This window comes from Sinohyriopsis cumingii, chromosome 2 (genome assembly GCF_028554795.1).
Source record: "Sinohyriopsis cumingii isolate HCF-2022 chromosome 2, ASM2855479v2, whole genome shotgun sequence".
Lineage (NCBI taxonomy): Eukaryota > Metazoa > Mollusca > Bivalvia > Unionida > Unionidae > Sinohyriopsis > Sinohyriopsis cumingii.
The window spans coordinates 4,017,974-4,041,910 of record NC_142962.1 but is presented as its reverse complement, the minus strand read 5'-3'; the positions used below and the strand labels follow the sequence as shown (position 1 = coordinate 4,041,910).

Sequence of the window (23,937 nt, the reverse complement as noted above, 5' to 3'; positions counted from 1 at the left end):
GAGCTGAGTGCATTTATTGCCAGATGATTGGCTGTAATATATCACATGACTTTTTATGCACTGGTCAATTCTGGAGACTACTTTCAGTTCCCACTAGGTTTCCAGTGTACTTTCAATCAAATATATCAAGTCCTTTACAATATAACAAAAAACAAGAATCAATCACCCATCCAATTCTTGTTTAGACACTGCATTTCAATCGGCTGTAATACAAGTTTACAGATTATGATGTAAGAGCAGTGAATCTCACTTAAATTGGACACTGTTTTTTTTGTTAAGATGAAAATGCATTGAAAACAAGAATAAATGAGATTAAATATGCAACTTACATCTGTTCAATAAAAGTCACTGTCATGTTCAATTCATCGATTATTAATATACAGTATGACCCCACTATAGCACGCTCTGTTATAACATGAATTCGAATATAACAAGTTTGTGGCGTGGCTCCCAAAATTTCATATACATGTACTTTTCTCATACTCAGATTTATTTTTCTTAAAAAGTACAAAAAGTATTGTATAAAAAGTTTATTATCATTTTTCTAGAAGAGATTGTGTATGCATTCTAATATATGATGATCATGGCATGGCTCCTGCAATTTCATATACATGTATTTTTCTCATACTCGAAAGTGCCACTGTAAATACATAATTACATAGACTTGATGCCCGTAATGTTCAATCAAAATAGATCAACCTGTTTCTGAGAAGTAACTAAAAGTTGTTTTATTTCTGTTTAGTAACTGCAGCTACACTTTTGCAAGATTGGCACTATTTGTACAATTTGACATAATAATGTCAATAAACAAACAAAATTTTGTCAACATTATTCAAATAATTTTCAAACACTTTTTATGTTTTCAATTTTATTATCAAAAAGACAAATTGATGTTTTCAATAACAATAGCAATATGACAACAAACTCACTTGATGCTAGGATGTTATCTACAAGTTTGACCAAAGCAGATCCAGGAATTTATAAAACTGATAAAATTATGACCTGCTAATTAACACATAACCCAATAAAATCACAGCCACATAATCCCAGGCTATGCATTGAACTCACATGACAAATGGCTGAGTAAGCTAAGAGAGTTTAAATACCTAGCCAGATAATCCCAGGCTATGCAATGAGCTCACATGACAAATGGCTGGGTAAGCTAAGAGAGTTTAAATACCAAGTGACAGAATACATAAAATGTTAGAGGTTTGAAAGAATCATTATTTCATGATGTACATAAAATTACTTTGTCTGAGCCTCTTGCTTTTTTATTTTACATTTAGTGTAACTGCTGTTTTGTTACCTTTAAGAAATTTCTCAGTGCTTCGTTTTCTGGATTGTTTAGCACAGATTGAAGAAATAAGCTTGTTTCCTGTTTCAATTTTCGCAACTCTTTTTGAAGAGCTGCATTTTTTCGCAAAAGTTCTGCAGTTTTTATTGTAATGTCCATTAAACCTGACTGCTGTAATGCTGCAGCTGTCTTGTCATAACGATTTTTTTTCTCCACAGCTGTCTTGTCATAACAATTTTTTTTCTCCACAGAAGAGGACTCACAATCTGACTGCTGAGAAATGGAAATGGGTAGAGAAGTGAAAATTGGTTCTTTCGATGTCTCAGTCTTGGACTTTTTCATATTCTGATTAGTCCCAATGCATCTTTCTTCATGCTGTCTTTTCCGTAACATTTTTCCTCCACCTGGCTGCTGATTATGTGCAAAGCTGAGGTTAGAAACAGCAGCCATGTAACAGTCTGTAGTGAGATTCCAATATGCTCCCTGGTTTTCCAGTGGAGGTAACATTCCCATAATTTGAACTGAACCATTACGAAACTCATGATGTCCATTACTTGACATATTTGAGAAGCTCTACAACAAACAAAAATAGAAAAACTGAGTGTGCATGATTTCTTTGTTTTAAAATACAGTAGTATTTCATTATGATGTAAATAAATCACAAAACAAAATGTTTTCAAAGAGATATGTATGAGGTAACAACACTCCATCATTACTGAATACCATATCTGCCCATACCTAACAAAGAGATATGTATGAGGTAAAAACACTCCATCATTACTGAATACTGTATCTGCCAATACCTAACAAGCACCTGAGTGCAAGGAAAATAGAATAGTATCTTCTATCAAATAATAAAACAGGATTGATTCTGCCCTAATTAAAATTTCAACTGAACAAATTTGACCCTCATCCACCAAAACATCCAAGTCCTGGTAAATTTGATGCTTGTTGATTCTAGTGATCACTCACAAGCTTCTATCTATCAGGAGCAAATAACAAGAGCTGTATTGCAGAAAGATAATAACATGGTCATATAGTACATGATTATGTATTCTTTCTTTGTAAATATACATGTGCTTTCTGTTTGCTTGGAAAACATTTGTATTGGCCTGTGTCCAATGCTCACCTAACTTCAGTAAGGCTCTAACCCAGTCATGTGCCAAAAGATCTGTACTGTTTATTACATACCCATTTAATCTTACTACAATGATCTGGCATTCAATATGACAGTTCATTCCATATTTCTGCACTGCACACTTAGAATGGAACTCATTGGGTGTTTTCTCTGGTGAAAACATGTTTAAATTTTTTGGTGCACCATACAGAACCTTAATAAATCTCAATTTGCTATGAATTTCGTTCACAATGTACAGATGAATAATATTTGGAAAGCATACAAGAGAATGTATGTAATTAATACAAAACTGCATTCATTTCTTCCCAAGGTCTCAACATATTATCATATGCCAGGGGTGTCCAAACTTTTTGCAAAGAGGGCCAGATTTGATAAAGTGAAGATGCCCAGGGGCCAATAGTTCCTTCTGATGTTTTTTTAACCACAAAAGTTACATGCAAATATACACTGTTATAGAACAATAAATAAATAAAAAAACAAATAAACAATAAATAAATAAAGCAATTTTCATTGTCACAATTATCTTTATTTTTCAAATGGCAATGTAACTAAATATAAGCCACTCAGGCAGACATGAACAACTCTAAAAACACAATTCTGCCTTTCATTCATATCTGGAGAGTCATATAACATTGAACTGTATGTTTTACCTTAAATTTCCATGAGTTAGATAAATATCTTTGCCTCATGGTCATTTTAAACAGGAGTTATAACTAATGCAAAGTTTTCTGTTATCATTAAAGTTTAAAACAAGTGAATTTTGCTTTTGTCTTTTAAGAGATCTTTCAGAAAATAATAGTTTGTGCCACATATACAAGTACATAGCAACAACAGTTATAACCAAATCTTATTCAAGAGTTTAATACAATAAGTGCCATAAGTCCAAGTGCATAAGTGTGCTTTTGGCATTTCACTGTTAATAGTGACTGATGTTACCGTTCAAAACACCCAATTTCAGACTGATCAAGAAACCGATAACTTGCTGACACTATCTTTTCAGTCGCCATGGCAGAAATGAGCGGATAAGGGTTCGCGTGCTAGCGGGCCATAAATAATACATTATATGACCGATGCTGCGGGCCGTATGAAATCTTACCGTGGGCTGTAACTAGCTCACGGGCCGGACTTTGGACACCCCTGTCATATGCCATAATAAACTTGTTGTTTCTATATAACCTGGAACAAAACATCTGAGTTTTGTGCATTTATGATTTCTAGTGAACAGCAAAGATCCAGACCTGCCAATGCATTTGTGACAGCAGATCTCAGTCTATACTGTTCACAGTTGGGTGCATATTATAAATGACCAAAGACATTACTGTATTCCATTACCAGTACTTTTCAGTAATCAATTACTTTTCAGCAGTCCATTACTTCCTGTAATCCATTACTATTCAGGAGTCCATTACTTTCCAGTAATTGATTACTTGTCAGCAATCAATTACTTTTCAGTAATCCATTACTTTCCAGTAATCCATTAGATTTAAAGTCCATTATGTTACTATAGACCATTACTCTGCAATCAGTTACTTTTTTCAGCAATTAAAATTTCTTACATTACATAATTAATTTTCATCAGTCCATTACTTTCAATAATCATTTACTTTTCAGAAGTCCATTACTTTTCAGCAACCTCTCACTTATCAGCAGTTCATTACTTTTCAGCAACCCTTCACTTATCTTAAGTCCATTACTTTTCAGTAACCCCTCACTTATCAGAAGTCCATTACTTTTCAGTAACCCTTCACTTATCTGAAGTCATTACTTTTCAGTAACCCCTCACTTATCAGAAGTCCATTACTTTTCAGTAACCCTTCACTTATCTGCAGTCAATTACTTTTCAGCAACCCCTCACTTATCAGAAATCCAGTACTTTTCAGTAACCCTTCACTTATCTGAAGTCCAGTACTTTTCAGTAACCCTTCACTTATCAGCAGTCAATTACTTTTCAGTAACCCTTCACTTATCTGAAGTCCAGTACTTTTCCGTAACCCTTCACTTATCTGCAGTCAATTACTTTTCAGCAACCCCTCACTTATCAGAAATCCAGTACTTTTCAGTAACCCTTCACTTATCAGCAGTCAATTACTTTTCAGTAACCCTTCACTTATCAGCAGTCAATTACTTTTCAGTAACCCTTCACTTATCTGTAGTCAATTACATTTCAGTAACCCTTCACTTATCTGCAGTCAATTACTTTTTAGTAACCCTTCACTTATCTGAAGTCCAGTACTTTTCTGTAACCCTTCACTTATCTGCAGTCAATTACTTTTTAGTAACCCTTCACTTATCTGAAGTCCAGTACTTTTCCGTAACCCTTCACTTACCTGCAGTCAATTACTTTTCTGTAACCCTTCACTTATCTGCAGTCCAGTACTTTTCAGTAACCCTTCACTTATCAGCAGTCAATTACTTTTCAGTAACCCTTCACTTATCAGCAGTCAATTACTTTTCTGTAACCGTTCACTTATCTGCAGTCAATTACTTTTCTGTAACCCTTCACTTATCTGAAGTCCAGTACTTTTCAGTAACCCTTCACTTATGTGAAGTCCAGTACTTTTCCGTAACCCTTCACTTACCTGCAGTCAATTACTTTTCTGTAACCCTTCACTTATCTGCAGTCCAGTACTTTTCAGTAACCCTTCACTTATCTGCAGTCAATTACTTTTCAGTAACCCTTCACTTATCTGAAGTCCAGTACTTTTCAGAAACCCTTCACTTATCTGCAGTCAGTTACTTTTCAGTAACCCCTCACTTATCAGAAGACCATTCCTTTTCAGTAATTCATTTCTTTCCAGTATTCAATTAATTATCAGTAATACAAGTTTCTTCTGAGTTGCCACTAAAACAAAGCCTGATACCAGTAGTACAAAGTGAAAACTATGCCAACCCAAATCCAAGTACCTACATCTATATATGTACAGATATCCAAAAATGGCTGTATTTGCTGGACATGACTAATATCCAAGCTCAAATAAATAAATGGTACCTTTAACCTGACAGTTCAGATGAGGATACAGGGTTCTCATTGGTACCCTATGCTTTGTTGGTCATTATGTTTTCACATTCACATCAAGAACAAATTCTGGTTATAGTAGATAGTACAGAACTAAACTTATTACATGCATTCTGAAATCATTTATGTCCACGCAGTCCATGCCCTTGCCCTTTGACCTTTGGCCCAAATTGTCTGATTTGTAAATATGTAAGCTATGTATTACTGAAATAAAGCTGATATACAGAAGTCATATTTCTTCTTTCAGTCGTGGGGCCCCAAGTGGCCGAGTGGTCTAAAGCGCTCACTGTTATAGATCACTGCCATCTCACCTCTGTCTGCGTGGGTTCAAGTCCAAGGCTCGGCTAGCGTGGGTACGTGGGAAAGCCTGCCAGTAGCTTCTCGTTGGTCGGTGGTTCTTCCCTGGGTTTTCCAGGGTTCTTCCTCCACCATTAATACTGGCCGCCATGTATAGCCTATCTTGTGCTGAAAAATGGCGTTAAACCCTAGAACAACAACAACATCTTCTTTCAGTCACAATGACCTTAACCTTTGATCTATTGACCAAAAAGCAAAGTCCATCTGACCATAAATTTAAACTATGCACAAAAAGTTTACGATATGTGGTCTACAACTAAAGTTTGCAAAAGTAAATAATTTTTATTCTTTCAGCCCCACTGAACTTGACAATTGATTGTATTACCCAAAAATAAATAGTTTATTTCACTAGCCATGTTTTCTAGTTATCTGCAATGTGTAAGTTATTGTATTGCATTTTTCTTTTGTAGTCAAGGTAAAAATAATCTCTTACCTTTTGACCCCAAAATCAAGTCTTTTTTCTTAACCCAAGTGCGATCCATCCACAAAGTTTTGCTTACAGAATGTGAGCTAGAATTTATGTTACTGTGCAGAAACAAAATAGATGTACAGATGGAAAATGATGTAACATTACAACGGGCTCTGCCTTGCTGTGTGCATATAAAAAGCAAACATGGCAATCCCTCACACTTCCATGGTACACTACTGCCAAAAACATGATCATGGATCACATAAAATATTTTAAATTTTGTTTTAACACTACTGCTTAATTTACATCACTTCATATTAGTTTTGGATAATGGGAACTAATTACAGCATGATTTCACCTCATTACGTAGTCTAAAGTATATACAATCAAAATCATTTGGGGGGGGGGTAAAATCTGTCTGGCTACCATCATGACCTCATCACTGAGCAGTGAATCTGTTGCCACCTTTGTGACTTACTTTATTCAACAATTTTAAAATGATCTTACATTGTAAAAATTCAAATTGTGCTGGCTCAGTCATGTAGAATAGGTCTAATGATGCCTCTGCATGTTACAACAGATGACTACATACATATCTACATGTATATACAAACATATATACACACATATCTAAGAGTTGAAAAGTTAGCTGTCAGACATTTTTTTTTTGGCAGCAGGAGATGGGTGCTAGAATGACCATATTAAAGTTAATAACAGCTGTTTAGTCATGCACTGGATATACTTAGTATTATATTTATTCATTACATAACATTACTGAAATACATCCATATATTATCAGAATCACATAATCCATAATGAAACAAAAACAATAATAAAATAACTCTGCACATTATTATTCTGATATAAGATCTGCAAGCAAAACACAGAGATGACTTCTATCTTCCATCTAATAACGTCAAAGCATTTCCCATAAAGCAAAACAAAGAGATTACTTTTATCTTCCATCTAATGATGTCAAAAGCATTTCCCATAAAGCAAAACACAGAGATGACTATTATCTTCCATCTAATGATGTCAAAGCATTTCCCATAAAGCAAAACAGAGATGACTTCTATCTTCCATCTAATGACGTCAAAGCATTTCCCATAAAGCAAAACAGAGATGACTTCTATCTTCCATCTAATGATGCCAAAGCATTTCCCATAAAGCAAAACAGAGATGACTTTTATCTTCCATCTAATGATGTCAAAGCATTTCCCATAAAGCAAAACACAGAGATGACTTCTATCTTCCATCTAATGACGTCAAAGCATTTCCCATAAAGCAAAACACAGAGATGACTTTTATCTTCCATCTACTGACGTCAAAGCATTTCCCATAAAGCAAAACACAGAGATGACTTCTATCTTCCATCTAATGATGCCAAAGCATTTCCCATAAAGCAAAACACAGAGATGACTTTTATCTTCCATCTACTGACGTCAAAGCATTTCCCATAAAGCAAAACACAGAGATGACTTCTATCTTCCATCTAATGATGTCAAAGCATTTCCCATAAAGCAAAACACAGAGATGACTTCTATCTTCCATCTAATGATGTCAAAGCATTTCCCATAAACAAATTTAAATCTGATTAAGATGACTCAGAGCTTTGAGACTGGCTGAGGCTGACTGGAGGACCTTCATTCACAAAAGAGACTTGTACAAGCTGATTGGAAGATTTTCATACCCATTAAAGATGGGCACATGCTGAATGGAAAATTTTCCTTCATATCAGAGACTGGTTAATGCTGATTGGAAGACTTTCCTTCACATCAGGGACTGGCACAGGCTGACTGGAAGACATACATTCACAACAGAGACTTGTACATGCTGAATGGAAGAATTTTCTTCACTTTTAACACTTGCACAGGTTGATTAGAAGATTTTCCATCATTTCCATCATATCAAGGACTGGTACATGGTTATTGGTGTGTATGTGTGTGTGATTTCAATTTTTAACATAGCTTTAACAATTTTTCAGTCATATTACTATGATGTCTGTAGTGTGGCAGTTTATAGTGATGTCTAGCATGGGGGCATTATACTGTCACGGAATGGTGTAAATGTTGTTAATTAAATACATGTACTCGGGTTTCGTTTCTTTTCTCTGTACAACGATACCCGAGGGTGATTATAATATGGTCTATGTATTTCGAAATCGTGAGTACGATTCGTCCTGTGCCACACGTGCAAGGTGCCTTTGATAAAGAATAACGAAAATTCTAAAGGTATAAATACGTTACTACATGTAAAGAACCTTTACAATACTAATGGTTTTGTCAGCAAGCGGCCTGCTAAAAGGAATCGCACAACTCCAGCTGTAGAGCTGAGTGAGTTTTTGATGGTAGGAATATCCGGGGTGTCCGGTGTTGTCAGAGGGTAGAAACGTCCGTGTGTCCGGAGCGTTTAAGGTGCCGGAGCGTCTAATGTCTAGCGTCCGGAATGTCCAGAGGGACTGAGGTGACCCAGCTGTAGAGCCGTCAAAGGACCAGGGGGTCCGGAGGGTCTAATATTTCAAGTGTCCGGAGGGTCTAATGTTTCAAGTGATCATAGTATTCCGAGGGTCCGGAGTCTATATTGGTTGTGAAATTGATTCAGAGGAGCTGTGGAGCGGATATGGTGCACGGGTGACAGAGTGCATCTCCACACATGTATTTTTAGCTGTATGCTAATTTTGGGTTAGTAAGACCCAGTGTATTATTCAGGACTGAAAGGGTAGATTGTATATCCGTTCTTGTTTAGTGACATAATTTCGCTACCTGAGCAAATACATTTTTTTACTATGTGTAAAGACTTACATTGTTTACTATTTGAGTGAACTATATTCATCTTTCCATTATTGAATCATTTGTGAAATCATTTATCCTGTGTTTTAGGGTTACTGAACTAATTTATTTGTATTTTTTTTGTTCCATCTTTGAAACTGTGCATTTTTATGTTAAATAGATCCAATATTTGGATGATAAATACGCACACATCTTCATAATCCACTATTCATATAAATCGCCATATTAAATCATATATCTGTGTCGTCAAAACGTGTTCTGTTGTTAATCCGAGATATCCCACCCGGTTATCTTGTTACATATACCACAGACATGTAGCATCATGTCCCAACCAGTCACATTATCCTGACACCAGTCCAACCAATCCTAACACTAATCTCTTAATGCTGAGCGCCTACCAAGGCAACTCTTATGACCATTCAAACCTGTGACCTCCCATATCCAAGGTGGACACTCTAACCACTAAGTCACCAGAGCAGAGCTTATTGGAAGACTTTCCTTCACATCAGAGACTAGTACATGTACATACTGAATGGAACATTTTCCTTCACATCAGATACTGGTAAGTGCTGACTCAAAGATTTTCTATTACATCAGAGACAAGTATATACTGACTGGAAGACTTTCCTTCACATCAAAGACTGGTACCTGCATACTGGAAGATTTTCCTTCACATAAGAGACTGGTAAGTTCTGATTGGAAGACTGTCCTTCACATCAGAGACTGGTACAGGCTTATTGGAAGAAATTCCTTCACTTCAGAGATTGGTACAGGCTGACTGGAAGACTTGATCTCACAATGAAATAGGTATTTTGAAATATCATGGTCATAGCTTCATCTGCCAAATTTGAAATTTTGTCAATGACAAGAGCATTTCTATTTGCTGCATCATCAGCTTTTGAGGAATGTATATGTTCATTACATCCAGCATGGTTGGCAACAGCTGTTGTTCAAAAATTTTAAACACCAAGTCTGACACAAGTGTTCTGCTTGTGCTTTTGGTTTAACTCGCAAAGCAGCACATTCAATGCTGTGTTGACTTTCTCCATGAGAAATGGTCCAACCACTTGCTGTTTAAACTTCTTGGCTACTTCAAATAAAAATTTTCATCCAAGTCGCCCCTCATATTATTTGTACTAATTACATACTGTGTATGTGTACTGACAGCACAAGTACTAATTACATACTGTGTATATGTACTGATTGCACAAGTACTACTTAAACGCTGTGTATATGTACTGATTGCACAAGTACTAATTACATACTGTGTATATGTACTGATTGCACAAGTACTAATTACATACTGTGTATATGTACTGACTGCACAAGTACTAATTGCATACTGTGTATATGTACTGATTGCACAAGTACTAATTACATACTGTTTATATGTACTGACTGCACAAGTACTAATTACATACTGTGTATATGTACTGATTGCACAAGTACTAATAACATAGTGTGTATATGTACTGATTGCACAAGAACTAATACTGTGTATATGTACTGAAGGCATAAATATTAATTCAATAAATAAATGTTGTTGTTGTTGTTCTTATCATGGGTTTAGCACAATTTTTCAGCACATGACAGGCTAAACATGGTGGCCAATTTATCTGGTGCAGGAAGAACCAGAGAACCAACAATCCACAGGAAGCTACTGGCAAGCATTCTTACACTGAAAGTAACTCCCATGAACAGAGGTGAGATGTCTGTGATCTGTAAATCTAAGTACTTTAAACCACTTGGCACAAATTATAAATAAATACTTTGTGTATGTACTGATGACTCAACTACTAAATAAATACAATTAAATTAAATACAGCTTATATGTACTGATTAAATGTGACATTACTCACGCATGCATACACATATATTCTGACAGTCATAATATTTTCTGCAGCTTTTCTTCCAGAATTGAGTGCATAATAAAGGATAGTTGTTACTTATGGACATACCTGCTTTGGCCCTTGTCTGTCCATGACTGAGAGCCCTATAGGCAGGGGTTATTGTATTGCATTGTATCTTATGGGAAATGGCTACAAAATGTCCAGAATTACCTTATCATGTCCGTTTATGCCAGCTGACACACTCTTTTCTGCAGACAACAACTTACAAGGCTTTTCTTGGCTTGTCTCTAATCAATGAGAGAAGAACAAAATGCAAATATTAACACATTTTTGAATCTGCAGTACCTTTATAGGACTTCACATCTCATACAAGAAAAATTACTTTTTTATGAAGTATTCAATATTAGGAACTGATGTAAGGATAAAACATCTGTCCTACCACATTGTCTTTAATATCTATTCACTTTTTGACATGTTCAGGGAGAACATGAATAATTATATGAAGAAAAAAATACTACCATATTTTCTGTTTATATGTAAAAAATATTAATACCATATTTTCTGTATGAATTTGGAGCCTGTTTGTTTTATGGCACCAAACCTATTTGGCATCCATTTTCTTTATGCCTTTTAACTTTCAGAAGATTTATAATATTTGTTCTGGGAACTGATGCTTTTGAACACAATCTAACGAGAAAGCAAATGTCTCCATGTGTTTGCTTGTAACTGAACTTTGCTGGTTGGTAAAGGAACTTTTACTCCATTCAGCCATTAATAAGTAGAGGTGCCAAATTATCTCAGAAAATACTTATTCAGCAAAAGATATTTAATGTGCTCATTAAATTAATAATAACAAAATTAATTAAAAAGAAATTGTGTCACTTGCCATTAAAAATCTATGGTTATCTTTCTTTTATGGTCCACCATTTTATGTAGGGTGTAGATCAGCCAGCATATTAATCAAATATTCTGTTGTCAGAAAGATTTCATCTCATGCATTATCATGTTTAATTATTCTATAAAAAAATTTAGGACAAAATTTATCATCATTTGTTTTTCTAATGGTTTGACTCGGTAAAAAAAAAAATGATTGTCAAAGTAGACATTGTTACACATACAAGAGTCCATGTTAATGTGCTGTTACTAAAATGGGACAGTCATCTTTTTGATTAAAGACAATGACGATATCTGTGCTGTAATCAGCAGCCATGATCCCGTATTTTATAATTTTATCTCACTAAACAATACAACAAGGAGCTGGCATGGATTATTGCATTCAAAATAACCTTGAAAAATATTATCTTTAGTAAGCAGTATTGTGTACATTGTATTAAAAGTGCCACACTGTAGACATCGTAGTGATATGACTCAAATTGTTAAAGCTATGCTAAAAATAAAAAAAATAAAAAAAACACAGATCATGGGTTTCTTTCTTCTTAGAAATTAAATCTTTAGGTGTTTTAGAAGGAAAACACAATAGGTTTTTCTTTTCAATTATAGAAAAACTAAAACAAACAAAATATAAAGTTCAGATAATATGTGAGTAATGGCAATGAATTAACCCTAACTAATGAAATGCCTTAAAATAATGCACAGTACAGGTGATAACATAAACAACAACTGTTTCGGTCATTTTAATATTGCTATTCAAACAGCTAGCAAACTGTCAATTCATTAATTCCAAATGTGGTCAAGTTTTTAGAAATAATTCTTTCCAAAAAAATGTATCCATAAGAACATTCTTTTGACAAGAAATCTGCTTTCTTAAAAAAAATCTTTCTTTTGAATAAGTAAATACATGTCATCTGATATATACATACTTTTATCAGTGTGCATAAAACCTTCAGTTTAGGTCTAGCACTTCTCACAGAGTTTTTTCCTGAGTGAAAACTTCCTAATTTACAAGACTGTAATGATACACTGTCTTATTAATATAAATATATTATACAATTATTATCAACGAAATCAACTACTTGCTTATATTGCCATTTAAAATTTTTCTTCAGTTTAAATTACATATCAATCGTAAGTGCATTATTCTGTTATTATTTATAATAATTCATGCATCTTGCATTCTAACAACAGTTTAAAGGATTCTCTAGGTTTTATTTGTATTTTCATCTTTTTTGATGAAACATAGTATTACACTTTGTATCAAAGTTGTTCAAGTTCTATTCTGCAGTGTTTTGAGATAAAGTTGCGTAAATGTTTTTCTACATTTACTAAAATCAATTGTACTGATGGTAAAACAGCATCAATTGTACAAATCTAAAAGGCATTCAAGCTAAGACACTCTCTGTCAAATTTGATCCATTTGTTAAGTGGTTATTTTTGTTGTTGCAGAAGTTATGAAAGGTATTTCTGTTAACAGCAGTTACATTTAATGGCAGATTGGCACCTTTTGTATGAATTTAAAAGCCCTTTATTCCAGGATGGTGGCAATATTAGATTGTGATTTGTAAAAAATCTGAAAGCTCTTATTACCAGAATACCTTGTCCCTTAAGGACTTCAGGATGTAAAATGGGCCAAATGCAACTTCCTGCAAGTTGTAATAAGAGAGTAATGGAGACTGCATGTCTGACTCATGACTGAAAGAACATGAGTTAGAATCCTAACAGTAAATCAGCTTTGATCAGCTACCATGGTGTGTCCCTAGGAAAGGCGCTTTACTCCAATTGCCTCAGTACTAAGTAATCCACAGCAGTGCCATAAAACACAAAACCAAACCAAACCCATAATGCTGTCAAGTTTGATCAATTTCTGCTGAGTTGTTTCTGGGAAGTCACTGAAACGTTTTTCTATTTTTTGCTGCAGTATCAATATTAGATATTATCAGCATCAGTTCAGTAAAAGCCAGGATGACTTCTGTCAAATCTAGTCAAAATCAAAGGAGAAGTTTCTGAAAAGTTGTATTATGGTTTCGTTATAGGAAATATGACCATGCCAGGTTGGCATTATTTCAATAAAACTGAAAGGTTTTCACGTATTTTTTTCAGTTTGATTCAACCGCTTTGGAGTAAGAGTTGCTTAAAGGTTTCCTATTTTAGTAATTTGTCATGTCTGACAGTGGATCAGCAGCATTTCTATAAATTTTCAAGTTCTCCATGACAGGATGCTTTCTATTGACCTAAATGACAATAGTGCTGCTCCAAAATTCAATAGTATTATATTCTATTTATCAGTTTTGGAGAAGTTTTTTAATTTTTTTTCTAATGTGGTGTGTGTGCATGTATGTGTGTTTGTGCTTTTAATGTAGCTTTAACAGTTTTTAGTCATACTGCTACAATGTCTGCAGTATGGCAGTTTACAGTGATATTTAGCACTGGGGCATCATGCTGCAGACATGTGCCCACCCAGTCACATTATCCTGACACCAGGCCGACCTGTCCTAAACACTAACCTCTCAATGTTGAGCACCAAGTGAGGCAGCTGCTAGTACCATTTTTAGAAGCCTTTGGTATGACTCAGTCGGGGTTCAAACCCACAACCTTTTGTATTCGAGGCAGACGCTCTAACAACTTAGGCCACTGGAGCGGTTTTCTACTTTAGTAACAGTGGCTTTATTTTAAGGCAGATCAGCATCATGAAAACTTTTCCACACTAAGTGGATTTTGAAAACTTTTCCACACTAAGTTGATTCTGAAAACTTTTCCACACCAAGTGGATTTTTGAAAACTTTTCCACAATAAGTGGATTTTGAAAACTTCTCCACACGAAGTGGATTTTGAAAAAAGGTGGAAACACCGGTTACTGACATACCAGATTTATACATTTCTTGATTAAGCCTATTTTGCCTTTGAGAAGTGAATTGCACAAGAAAAACAGAAATTAACACACCCTTATGCAAGAGTCAGTCCCTGCTATAGACAAATGTGAAAATGTGACTTATCTGCCCTTAGGGCAGCACTTATTTTTATTGAAGAAGTCTGTGACACCAACTTCCAACAAGTATTGATTTCATGACATACTACCTTGTGTGGCATTTTGTACCTATGTGAGGAAGGTGATGCCGTTATAGCAGATAAGGGTGTTTAAAAAATCAGACCTAACCACCCCAAAATGTATAGATATTATCATCCAACCCTTTACAAGTAATAAATAACAATTTTCTGGTTAATGTAGATGTGATGCCAATGTCCATGGCCAATCTGTCATCAAAAACATGGACAATGTTTGCAAGACTTAAACCCACCATTAGTGCATAAAGAATAATCAACTCTTATAAAATACATTGTATTCCAGCTGTCTTTATTATGATAATTAAGAGATTGTGTCAATATTTTGTCTTTGAATGTCTCAGGAATGTATCGGGTTTAGAAATATAATTGTGAATTCACATACTAGACAGCTACTAACCTACAGGAAAACAAGTCCAGAGACTTTTTTGAATTAGAGAGATTATATTATCCTAGATAATCCTGTACAATAGAATATTAATGTGGGGTACTTTCTGCTTGAAACAGTATATACAGTGGTCAACACCACACTCCTTTTACATAGACATCTTACTGTCTCAAAGTGTTTAATTTGTTATTCATATATATACTGAAAACATGGCAGTTAAATTGTGTTTAGCATTACAAGATTTTACTTAAATCACAAGTTTTAAGATCTAACATACACCTAACATACTACTTTCACCAAGAAAGTTAATAAATAAATATTACCCAAGCATCATGTGGATACCTCATTCATATACATGTAGCTCTGCCTACTACATTTCGGATTGTCAATGCATTTCACGTCCTTGAATGCACGACATAATAAATAAGAGAAATGAGACTGGTTAGTAAACATAATGCTACCATATTTTATCTGATATGTGATATTATCAATGAGTGAGCTCCTGAATATTCGGGCATATTTGATTAAATAAACGGTTCTCATCTATACATATAATGGATAACTAGTTCAATTTATCATTTAAACATTCAGTGACATAGACTTTAGGGCTACTAATCGATGTAATATGCATTTTATACAAAACACCACCATTCAATAATGAAAAATATAAGATAACTAATAACATTATTCCAATGCAAATGTATGCACCATCACAAGCAATAACAACTTTAGGCCACTTATTGTTCAGTATGTACTTGCCGGAAGTTCTCACTATGCAGCAGCGCACTCTAATGGACAAGGTAGGTAACAGTGTTTTAAGATTTGTCTATACAGAGAAATAACACAGAGACCTCACGTTGTCTCACCTAAAATATTGATTAGTCTGAAAGCACTGCTGATCTGAATGCAAATATTGATCCATCTGCCCCAAAAACTACACTCATGCGTTCAAAGATTGTCTGTAACACATTTCCACGCCTATGTCCAAATATTGTTCCCATGCAAGCAGTGTTGTAATCACGTATGTACTTGTCGTAGTCATGAACTGTGGTTGCAGAACTTGTGATCATTGTGGACTGAGTATGTAGCAGTGGTTTTGTTGATTTCTAGTCCAGGTTGAAGTCTTCTACCCCAAATGACTTTCCGTTTGCTTGGTAACATTCATACAAGTGATATGAGGAAAATGTCATGAAGGGGAGAAGACTTTAACCAAGATCAGTAAAAAATAAAATCAAAAATGTTTTATTATCATACTATGCAATTTTTTCAAAACAGCCAATGTGGAGGCCATATTAGATGTTGGAGTGGCACCATTTTCATTTAGGTCCAAATAGATCGTGGGATGAATGTGTGGCAAAGTTTCATCACGATCATGGCAATCTGTGAAGTAGTTCAGGAGGCGTAGCAATAATAAACTTGTACTTATGGACAGATGGATGAAGAACAACAGGTGACAGACAAAAGGCCATCTGATAACCGAAAATTGTGAAAATCTGCTAACATGCCATGAAAATCAAATCGGGTCTTCTACATGTGCATCAAACATCGACACAAGAATTTATCTGTATGCATAGTGATGTTTTTATTAAATTCTGCAAAAAAAGTTTGCCAAACAATTTCAGTCCATAAAGATATACACGGTGTAATAAAAAGACTATTGCATTGGTGGTCTGAAAATTTACTCCAGTCGTTTATGTATAAATATCTCTATTGAATTTCATTTGTCAACCTTAAGCAAAAATTTGCTTAACTGTGCCCGTGTAAAAAAAAATTATAAGTGAAAAAAAAATGTCAAATATATCAAAAAAAGTATAGGTGAAAATAAAGTCAAATATATGTACCAAAAAAAGTATAAGTGAAAAACAATGTCAAATATATGTACCAAAAAAAGGAAGAAAATTCCCTTGAAGGGAATGTTGCTCTATTGATCAACAAAACTTAAACAATTAATAAAGAAATACCCCAGCTTTAATAACCAGTCCAATGACCACACTTCTAATAATTTGCCAAAGGAGAACAAAAAGTAGTGTTCAGATGGAATGTAAGTTGTTCAACCAATTTTTCATTAAATGTTAAAAAAAAAACTTTCTTAATTATGTGTACCCCAACATGCAAACAGACACAATTTCTTGTAAATAAATCTTCTCTCTCTGGTCATATTAATGCTTCCCCTACGTCATCAAATTGTCTTTCTGTCACAAATCACATGGATATGATATTGTCTTGCTATCTCGGATTACAGATACAAAACTGTCTCGCTGTTTGTCTTAAATTAGACTGATACAAAACTGTCTTCCTGTCTGTCTTAAATTAGACTGATACAAAACTGTCTTGCTGTCTGTCTTAAATTAGACTGATACAAAACTGTCTTGCTGTCTGTCTTAAATTAGACTGATACAAAACTGTCTTGCTGTCTGTCTTAAATTAGACTGATACAAAACTGTCTTGCTGTCTGTCTTAAATTAGACTGATACAAAACTGTCTTGCTGTCTGCCTTAAATTAGACTGATACAAAATTGTCTTGATGTCTGTCAAAATCACACTGACACAAAATTGTTTTGCTGTCTCAAATCACATTGATACAAAATTTTCTTGTTGTCTGTCTCAAATCGCACTGATAAAAATTGTCTTGATGTCTTTCTCAAAGTACAAAATTGTCTTGCTATCTCAGATTACAGATACAAAACTGTCTTGCTGTCTGTCTCAAATCACAGATACAAAACTGTCTTGATTTCGCTCTCAAATCACACTGATACAAAATTGTTGTGCTGTCTCTCTCTAATCATATACATTTAAAACTGTCTTGCTGTCTCAAATCACAGAAAAAAATTGTCCTGCAGTCTCTCTCTAATCATATACATTCAAAACTATCTTACCATCTCTCTCAAAATCAGACTGATACAAAATTGTCTTGCTGTCTGTTTCAAATCAAACTGATACAAAATTGCCTTGCTGTCTCTCAAATCACACAAAGAGCATTAATGTTTTTGTTGTTTTTATATATTTTGGGAACAATGCCATTTTTCAGTGTATGATAGGCTACATCAGTGCTGTCCAACCCATGGCCTGTGGGCTGCATGCAGCCTGCGGGCTGATTTTAAACACCCTGCCAGAGCTCGAGCAGCTATACAGTCATCGCTTTCAGTTTTCTGCTGCGGTCCTCGGCTTCAAGAAAAACATTTTGCAGTAGCCCATGGTGTCAGAACGGTTGGACAGCACTGGGCTATATATACATGGTGGCCAGAAAAGCTGGTGGAGAAAGAACCTGGGAGAAACCCAGCAACAACCACTAACCCACAGGAAGCTACTGGCAAGCTTTCTCACATTGGCCAAGTCTCAAATCTATGCAGACAGAGGTGAGATGGCAGTGATATTTAGGTGTAAGCATTTTAGACCACTTGGCCACCCTGGGCTCCATGGTTTTTTTTTTTTTTTTTTTTAAATTGTACAGGATTTTTCTGTCTTAAAACGAAAGGTGGTATAGATGATGTTGCACAGCTGCTTATATATAAAAAAGACCCACATTTTTTAATGTCTGTGACACTCACAGAAAATCAAAAACCTCTTGAGCCAAAACTTAAATCTGGTCCCAAGTATTTTTGGTTTTGATGGTTTTTCAACATATTATCTTATACATGAGTTTGATTGACACCATTTTATTTATGTCCAACATAATATCAGTAGATGTTTCTTTGTGAAAATCTCATGTCCATTTTGGAGAAGAGCATTAAAACATTTGTAAAGATGGCCACCATAGAAATCAGGTTTTCATTTAGGACAAAACTAGAGATCATAAGAAGTCTGGTAGTGAAAAATAATTTCACTATGGTTATTCACTTTGGAAAAATGCTGTAACAAGATTTTCAAGGTTTTAAATATGTCAGAAATGTTGAATTTCAGACCAGCATCATTTTCATTTAAGACCAACTAGATGTGATATTGTCTTTTGGTGACAACCCCATGAAGTTATTGCCATCCATTTATGAGACCTAGTTTGGTTTGGTTTTGTGGAGTTTAACACCCTTTTTCAGCACATGATAGGCCAGCATATTTGATGGAGGAAGATCCCAAGAGGGCCCTGGTAAGAACTACTGACCCCAGGGAAGCAAGTGGCAAATTTTCTCACATAGCCATGTTTGGTCAAACCAAGACTCAAAATCATGTAGACAGAGGTGCGATGTGTGATTTGTAGAGCACCTTCGACCACTATGCCACCCAGGGTCACTTACAAGAAGTAGCAATAACATGATTTGCTGTCCAGGCTTGAGGTCTGATTGGCACCAATGTTGCTTAGTTCCAAACAGTCATCATAAGTCTTTTAGTGAAAACTCCATGTGGATGTGACCAATAAATAATTCAGAAGGAGTTGTGATAATAAGATTTTCAAGATGGCCAACTTGGTAACCATACTGGATGCCTGAAGGGCCTCATAAGAAGTCTTTAAGTGAAAACACCTTGTGTGTACAGCTATCCAGCCTGATGGTGTAGCCATACTGTGATTTTCTAGCTAGCCCTTATATGGAGTCTTTTCATTACAACCTAACCCATCCATTCATGACAAATTGTAATAATTTTCAATATAACCACCATGGCAGCCATACTGGATGTCAGAAGGCATGTACAATGGTACCATTTTCTTGTACGGCCAATTAAACATCGCAAGAAATCATGTAATGAAAACCAAGTGCTAATACGACAGTCTATTCAGGATGAGCAGAGAGAGTAAGATTTCAAACCAGCTAGTACAGAAGCCATACTAGATGTCTAATTGGCACCTTGTTCATTTACAATGAACATAAGATGTCTTTAATGAAAAACCTCAAGTTGACATAAGCATTCGTTCAGGTGGATTAGCAATAACAAGATTTCCATGATGGATGTCAACACTGACTCTCTGACGGTCACTATTTTCATTTAGGACCAACTAGATCTTGGCACAAAAGAATTTGTCTTTTTTTGTGGCAATCTTCCACGTAGTTAAAGAAGACTAGTGACAATAAACTTGTTGTAAAGAACATGGGATGAAAGATGATAGATGAAACTGATGCAAAAGCCTCAAAATCAGATCAGATCATCTTCTCATGACCATGATTAAGTGCAAAAATATAAATGACTTAAGTGCAACAGTTATTTGTGCTATCATGCTAATTTAAAAATGGATTCAGGATGAGTGCAATGAGGGCACAAAAATAGGTCACAATTACATGTACCTTGTTTTGGTGAGCAACACTTGTTCATCTCAAGGTGCACCCACAATGCAATTCTTATATCAATAAGGAAAGTATTTAAGGAGTAATAGTACAAACAAGGAGAATGGACAGGCATAACTAAACCTAAATATGCCCTGTTTTTAAAGCAGATATAAATTATTATATAACAAAATTTTATTTTATCCAGCAAGTGCCATGATATTGCTCACTACATTTCCCAAATTCTGCAATTGACAAAACTGATTCAAAACATTATAATAAAATACATAAACTGCATTATTTGTTGGTGTTGCTTTGCAATATTACAGTATTATGTCACAGTGTGAAATAATGCATGATGTTAACACATCTGAGCATTATATGAGTAGAGATGTCACAATGTAACAAAACATTTATGAGTGTGTGTGTGTGATTGGATTTTTAACGTAGCTTTAACAATTTTTCAGGCATATCGCTACAATGTCTGCAATGTGGCAGTTTATAGTGATGTCTAGCACTGGGGCATCATGCCACAGACATGTAGCACGATGGCCCAACCAGTCACATTATCCTGACACCAGGCCGACCAGTCCTAACACTAACCTCTTAATGCTGAGCGCCAAGCGAGGCAGCTGTTAGTACCATTTTTGTAAGTCTTTGGTATGACTCGGCTGGGGACTGAACCTATAACCTCCCACATCCGAGGCATTTATGAGTCATATGATGTCAAATATTATGACCTTAACACATTTAAACATTATTAGATACAAATTTGTTTATCTAGAAGAATGATCTACCATATAAGAGAAAATTTCAGTGTGATTTTATTTTCATAACCTGGTGACACATTGTAAAAATGCACCCCAATGAAATGCAATGAAATCAATGCAGAATTGCAAAGATTGAAAACAATAAAAACACAGATTTCACCATATATGGTATTTCATTGTGTAACTTTACCATACCCTTTCTTTGCTTCTCTAGCTTGCCAACATCATTTGATGTGTTGCTTCTTAACTTGTCACAAGTGTTGTCAACTGAGCTAGAAGGGTCTTGAGAATCTTTGATATCCACTGAAGGGTTCCATGAGTCTATTATAACTGATTTTGGCATTTTCAGCTTTGTATTTGTTGATGTAGGACTTGTAACAGTACCAAATGCACTAGCTACCACACCAAGAAGTTGACTGCTTATCGGCAAAGTTTGTGTTTGTGAAGATTCTCCAACTCTCATACCACTACTACTTGAGATGTTTTGGAAGGCTTGGTGGCGAACACTGTCAACAGGGGCTGTTTTTGGGATCATCTTTTGGAAGGCTTGGTGGCCAACACTGTCAACAGGGGCTGTTTTTGGGATCATCTTTTGGAAGGCTTGGTGGCCAACACTGTCAACAGGGGCTGTTTTTGGGATCATCTTTTGGAAGGCTTGGTGGCCAACACTGTCAACAGGGGCTGTTTTGGGGATCATCTTTTGGAAGGCTTGGTGGCCAACACTGTTAACCGGGGCTGTTTTGGGGATCATCTTTGGTTTAGCATGCTGCAAGGGAGTTTTGTTGGAAATCTTTGAATGTAACATGTTTTTGCTTTCAGGACTTTTCACACTAGTTACTCTGTGCCCTATTGTCTGTGTAGTATAACAGCCACTCTTGTTCTTTGTATGTGACAGCTGCCCAAGACTAGCAAACTGTTTGTTGAATGGACTAAAATCCAATAAATCTGTCCTTGATCCCAAATTCTTCTGTTGCTTAAAGTCTGTGATGGCTGATTCCTCCACATCTGTCACTGGAAAAAAAAAAAAAGGAACAAACTGTGTGCTGATCTTAATAGAAAGCTAAAACTAAATCCTATTTGTATTCTTAAAAGAAAAAACTAACTTAATGATGTTACCACTTGATATGTATGAATCTTACACCATAGCATGAATCTAGTTTTGATGTCTTAAAGGGTTAATTTAATGATGTTACCACTTGATATGTATGAATCTTACACCATAGCATGAATCTAGTTTTGATGTCTTAAAGGGTTAACTTAATGATGTTACCACTTAATATGTATGAATCTTGCACCATAGTATGAATCTAGTTTTGATATCTTAAAGGGTTAACTTAATGATGTTGCCATTTGGCATTGCCAAGTTTTACATTACAGCATGAATCAAGTTTTGATGATTTAAATGGGGAAAAGTTTTACATCACTGCATGAATCAAGCTTTGATGATTTAAATGGGGAAAAGTTTTACATCACTGCATGAATCAAGCTTTGATGATTTAAACGGGGAAAAGTTTTACATCACTGCATTAATACAGTTTTGACTTAAAGGGATAACTTTATCATGTTGCCATTTGGCATTGCCAAATTCTACATCACAGCATAAATCTAGTTTTTATGTCTTAAGGGTTAACTTAATGATGTTGCCATTTGGCATTCCCAAGTTTTACATAACTGCATTAATACAGTTTCATTGACTTAACAGGGTAACTTTATCGTATTGCCATTTGGCACTGCCAAGTTTTACATCACAGCATAAATCTAGTTTTGATGTCTTAAAGGGTTACCTTAATGATGTTGCCACTTGGCATTGCCAAGTTTTAAAAAAACTACATTAATCCAGTTTTCATGACTTAAAGAGGTAACTTCATGATGTTGCCATTTGCAACATAGCATGAATACAGTTTTGATGACTTAGAGGGGTAATTTAATTGTAATGGTGCAAAATTTTGCTGATATTTTTGCAGTCAGCATGACACATAACCCTTACAATTGACATATGGGTTAGGCTCACCATAAATTGGTAGCTTGTGATGTTAACCTCTCTTGTTTGTGAACAGGATCGGACTTTAATTAGGACACATTAGGATAAAGGTCTAACAGATATGTCAATGTAGGGTCAAGTGGCAGAAATGACAAGGTAGAGACAAGCCAGGAACAAACTTTAGGAAATCTTGTGCCATTTGAAATATGTTATAAAATGATATTTTCCACAATAGTTATTATTAAAGGTGGACAAGAGAGTATTATTCTGACTTCAATGGGAGTGTTAGAGAAAGTTAATCCTGATTGGCTAAGCAAAACATAAGGTGTCTCCCAAGTTTTGCTGTGGAAGGGGAAGCTGGCTCAGTAAAAAGTACTTTTTTCATTTAATTGTCCAAGTGATGAGGTCTGGTAAATTTGAGGGACATGGAAAGAGATATTAAGCTTCACGGAAAAGGGAGCAAGTCTCAAAAAAGCACAAGGTATTGTCTCACTCACATACATTATATGTTCATTTATATAAGTTCATAATTATTTTTTGACTTTATTCGTCTTAAATTCATACTTCAATTTTCCTTGAGTTCAGAAGTTAATCATGCATTCTTTGTCTCAAATGTTATACGATTCATGTTGTAAGAATGTTGTATGATATTTCAATGGCATGAATGCGTTCGCATTTAGAGGTCTGTATGTAACAGAAATCATGTCTTGCAGGAATTTCATGCTGATATACATTGTGACAATTAATTTATCTGTATTAAAGGATATTTAACATTTATGCTAAGAATTGATTATACTAC

General features: G+C 35.2%; 1 protein-coding gene across 1 annotated transcript in view; it reads right to left on the bottom strand.

Annotated features, from left to right (window-relative positions):
- Window positions 1-515: 515 nt before the first annotated feature.
- Window positions 516-23,937, bottom strand: part of LOC149804257 (uncharacterized) — a 51,098-nt gene continuing 27,676 nt past the window's right edge. The window contains exons 3-5 of the mRNA XM_089938150.1: window positions 21,353-22,168; window positions 11,064-11,140; window positions 516-1,867 (exon numbers count right to left, since the gene is read on the bottom strand). Coding sequence (XP_089794276.1) covers window positions 1,283-1,867; window positions 11,064-11,140; window positions 21,353-22,168 — 1,478 coding nt within the window. The 3' untranslated portion in view covers window positions 516-1,282. The remainder of the gene's footprint in view (window positions 1,868-11,063; window positions 11,141-21,352; window positions 22,169-23,937) is intronic.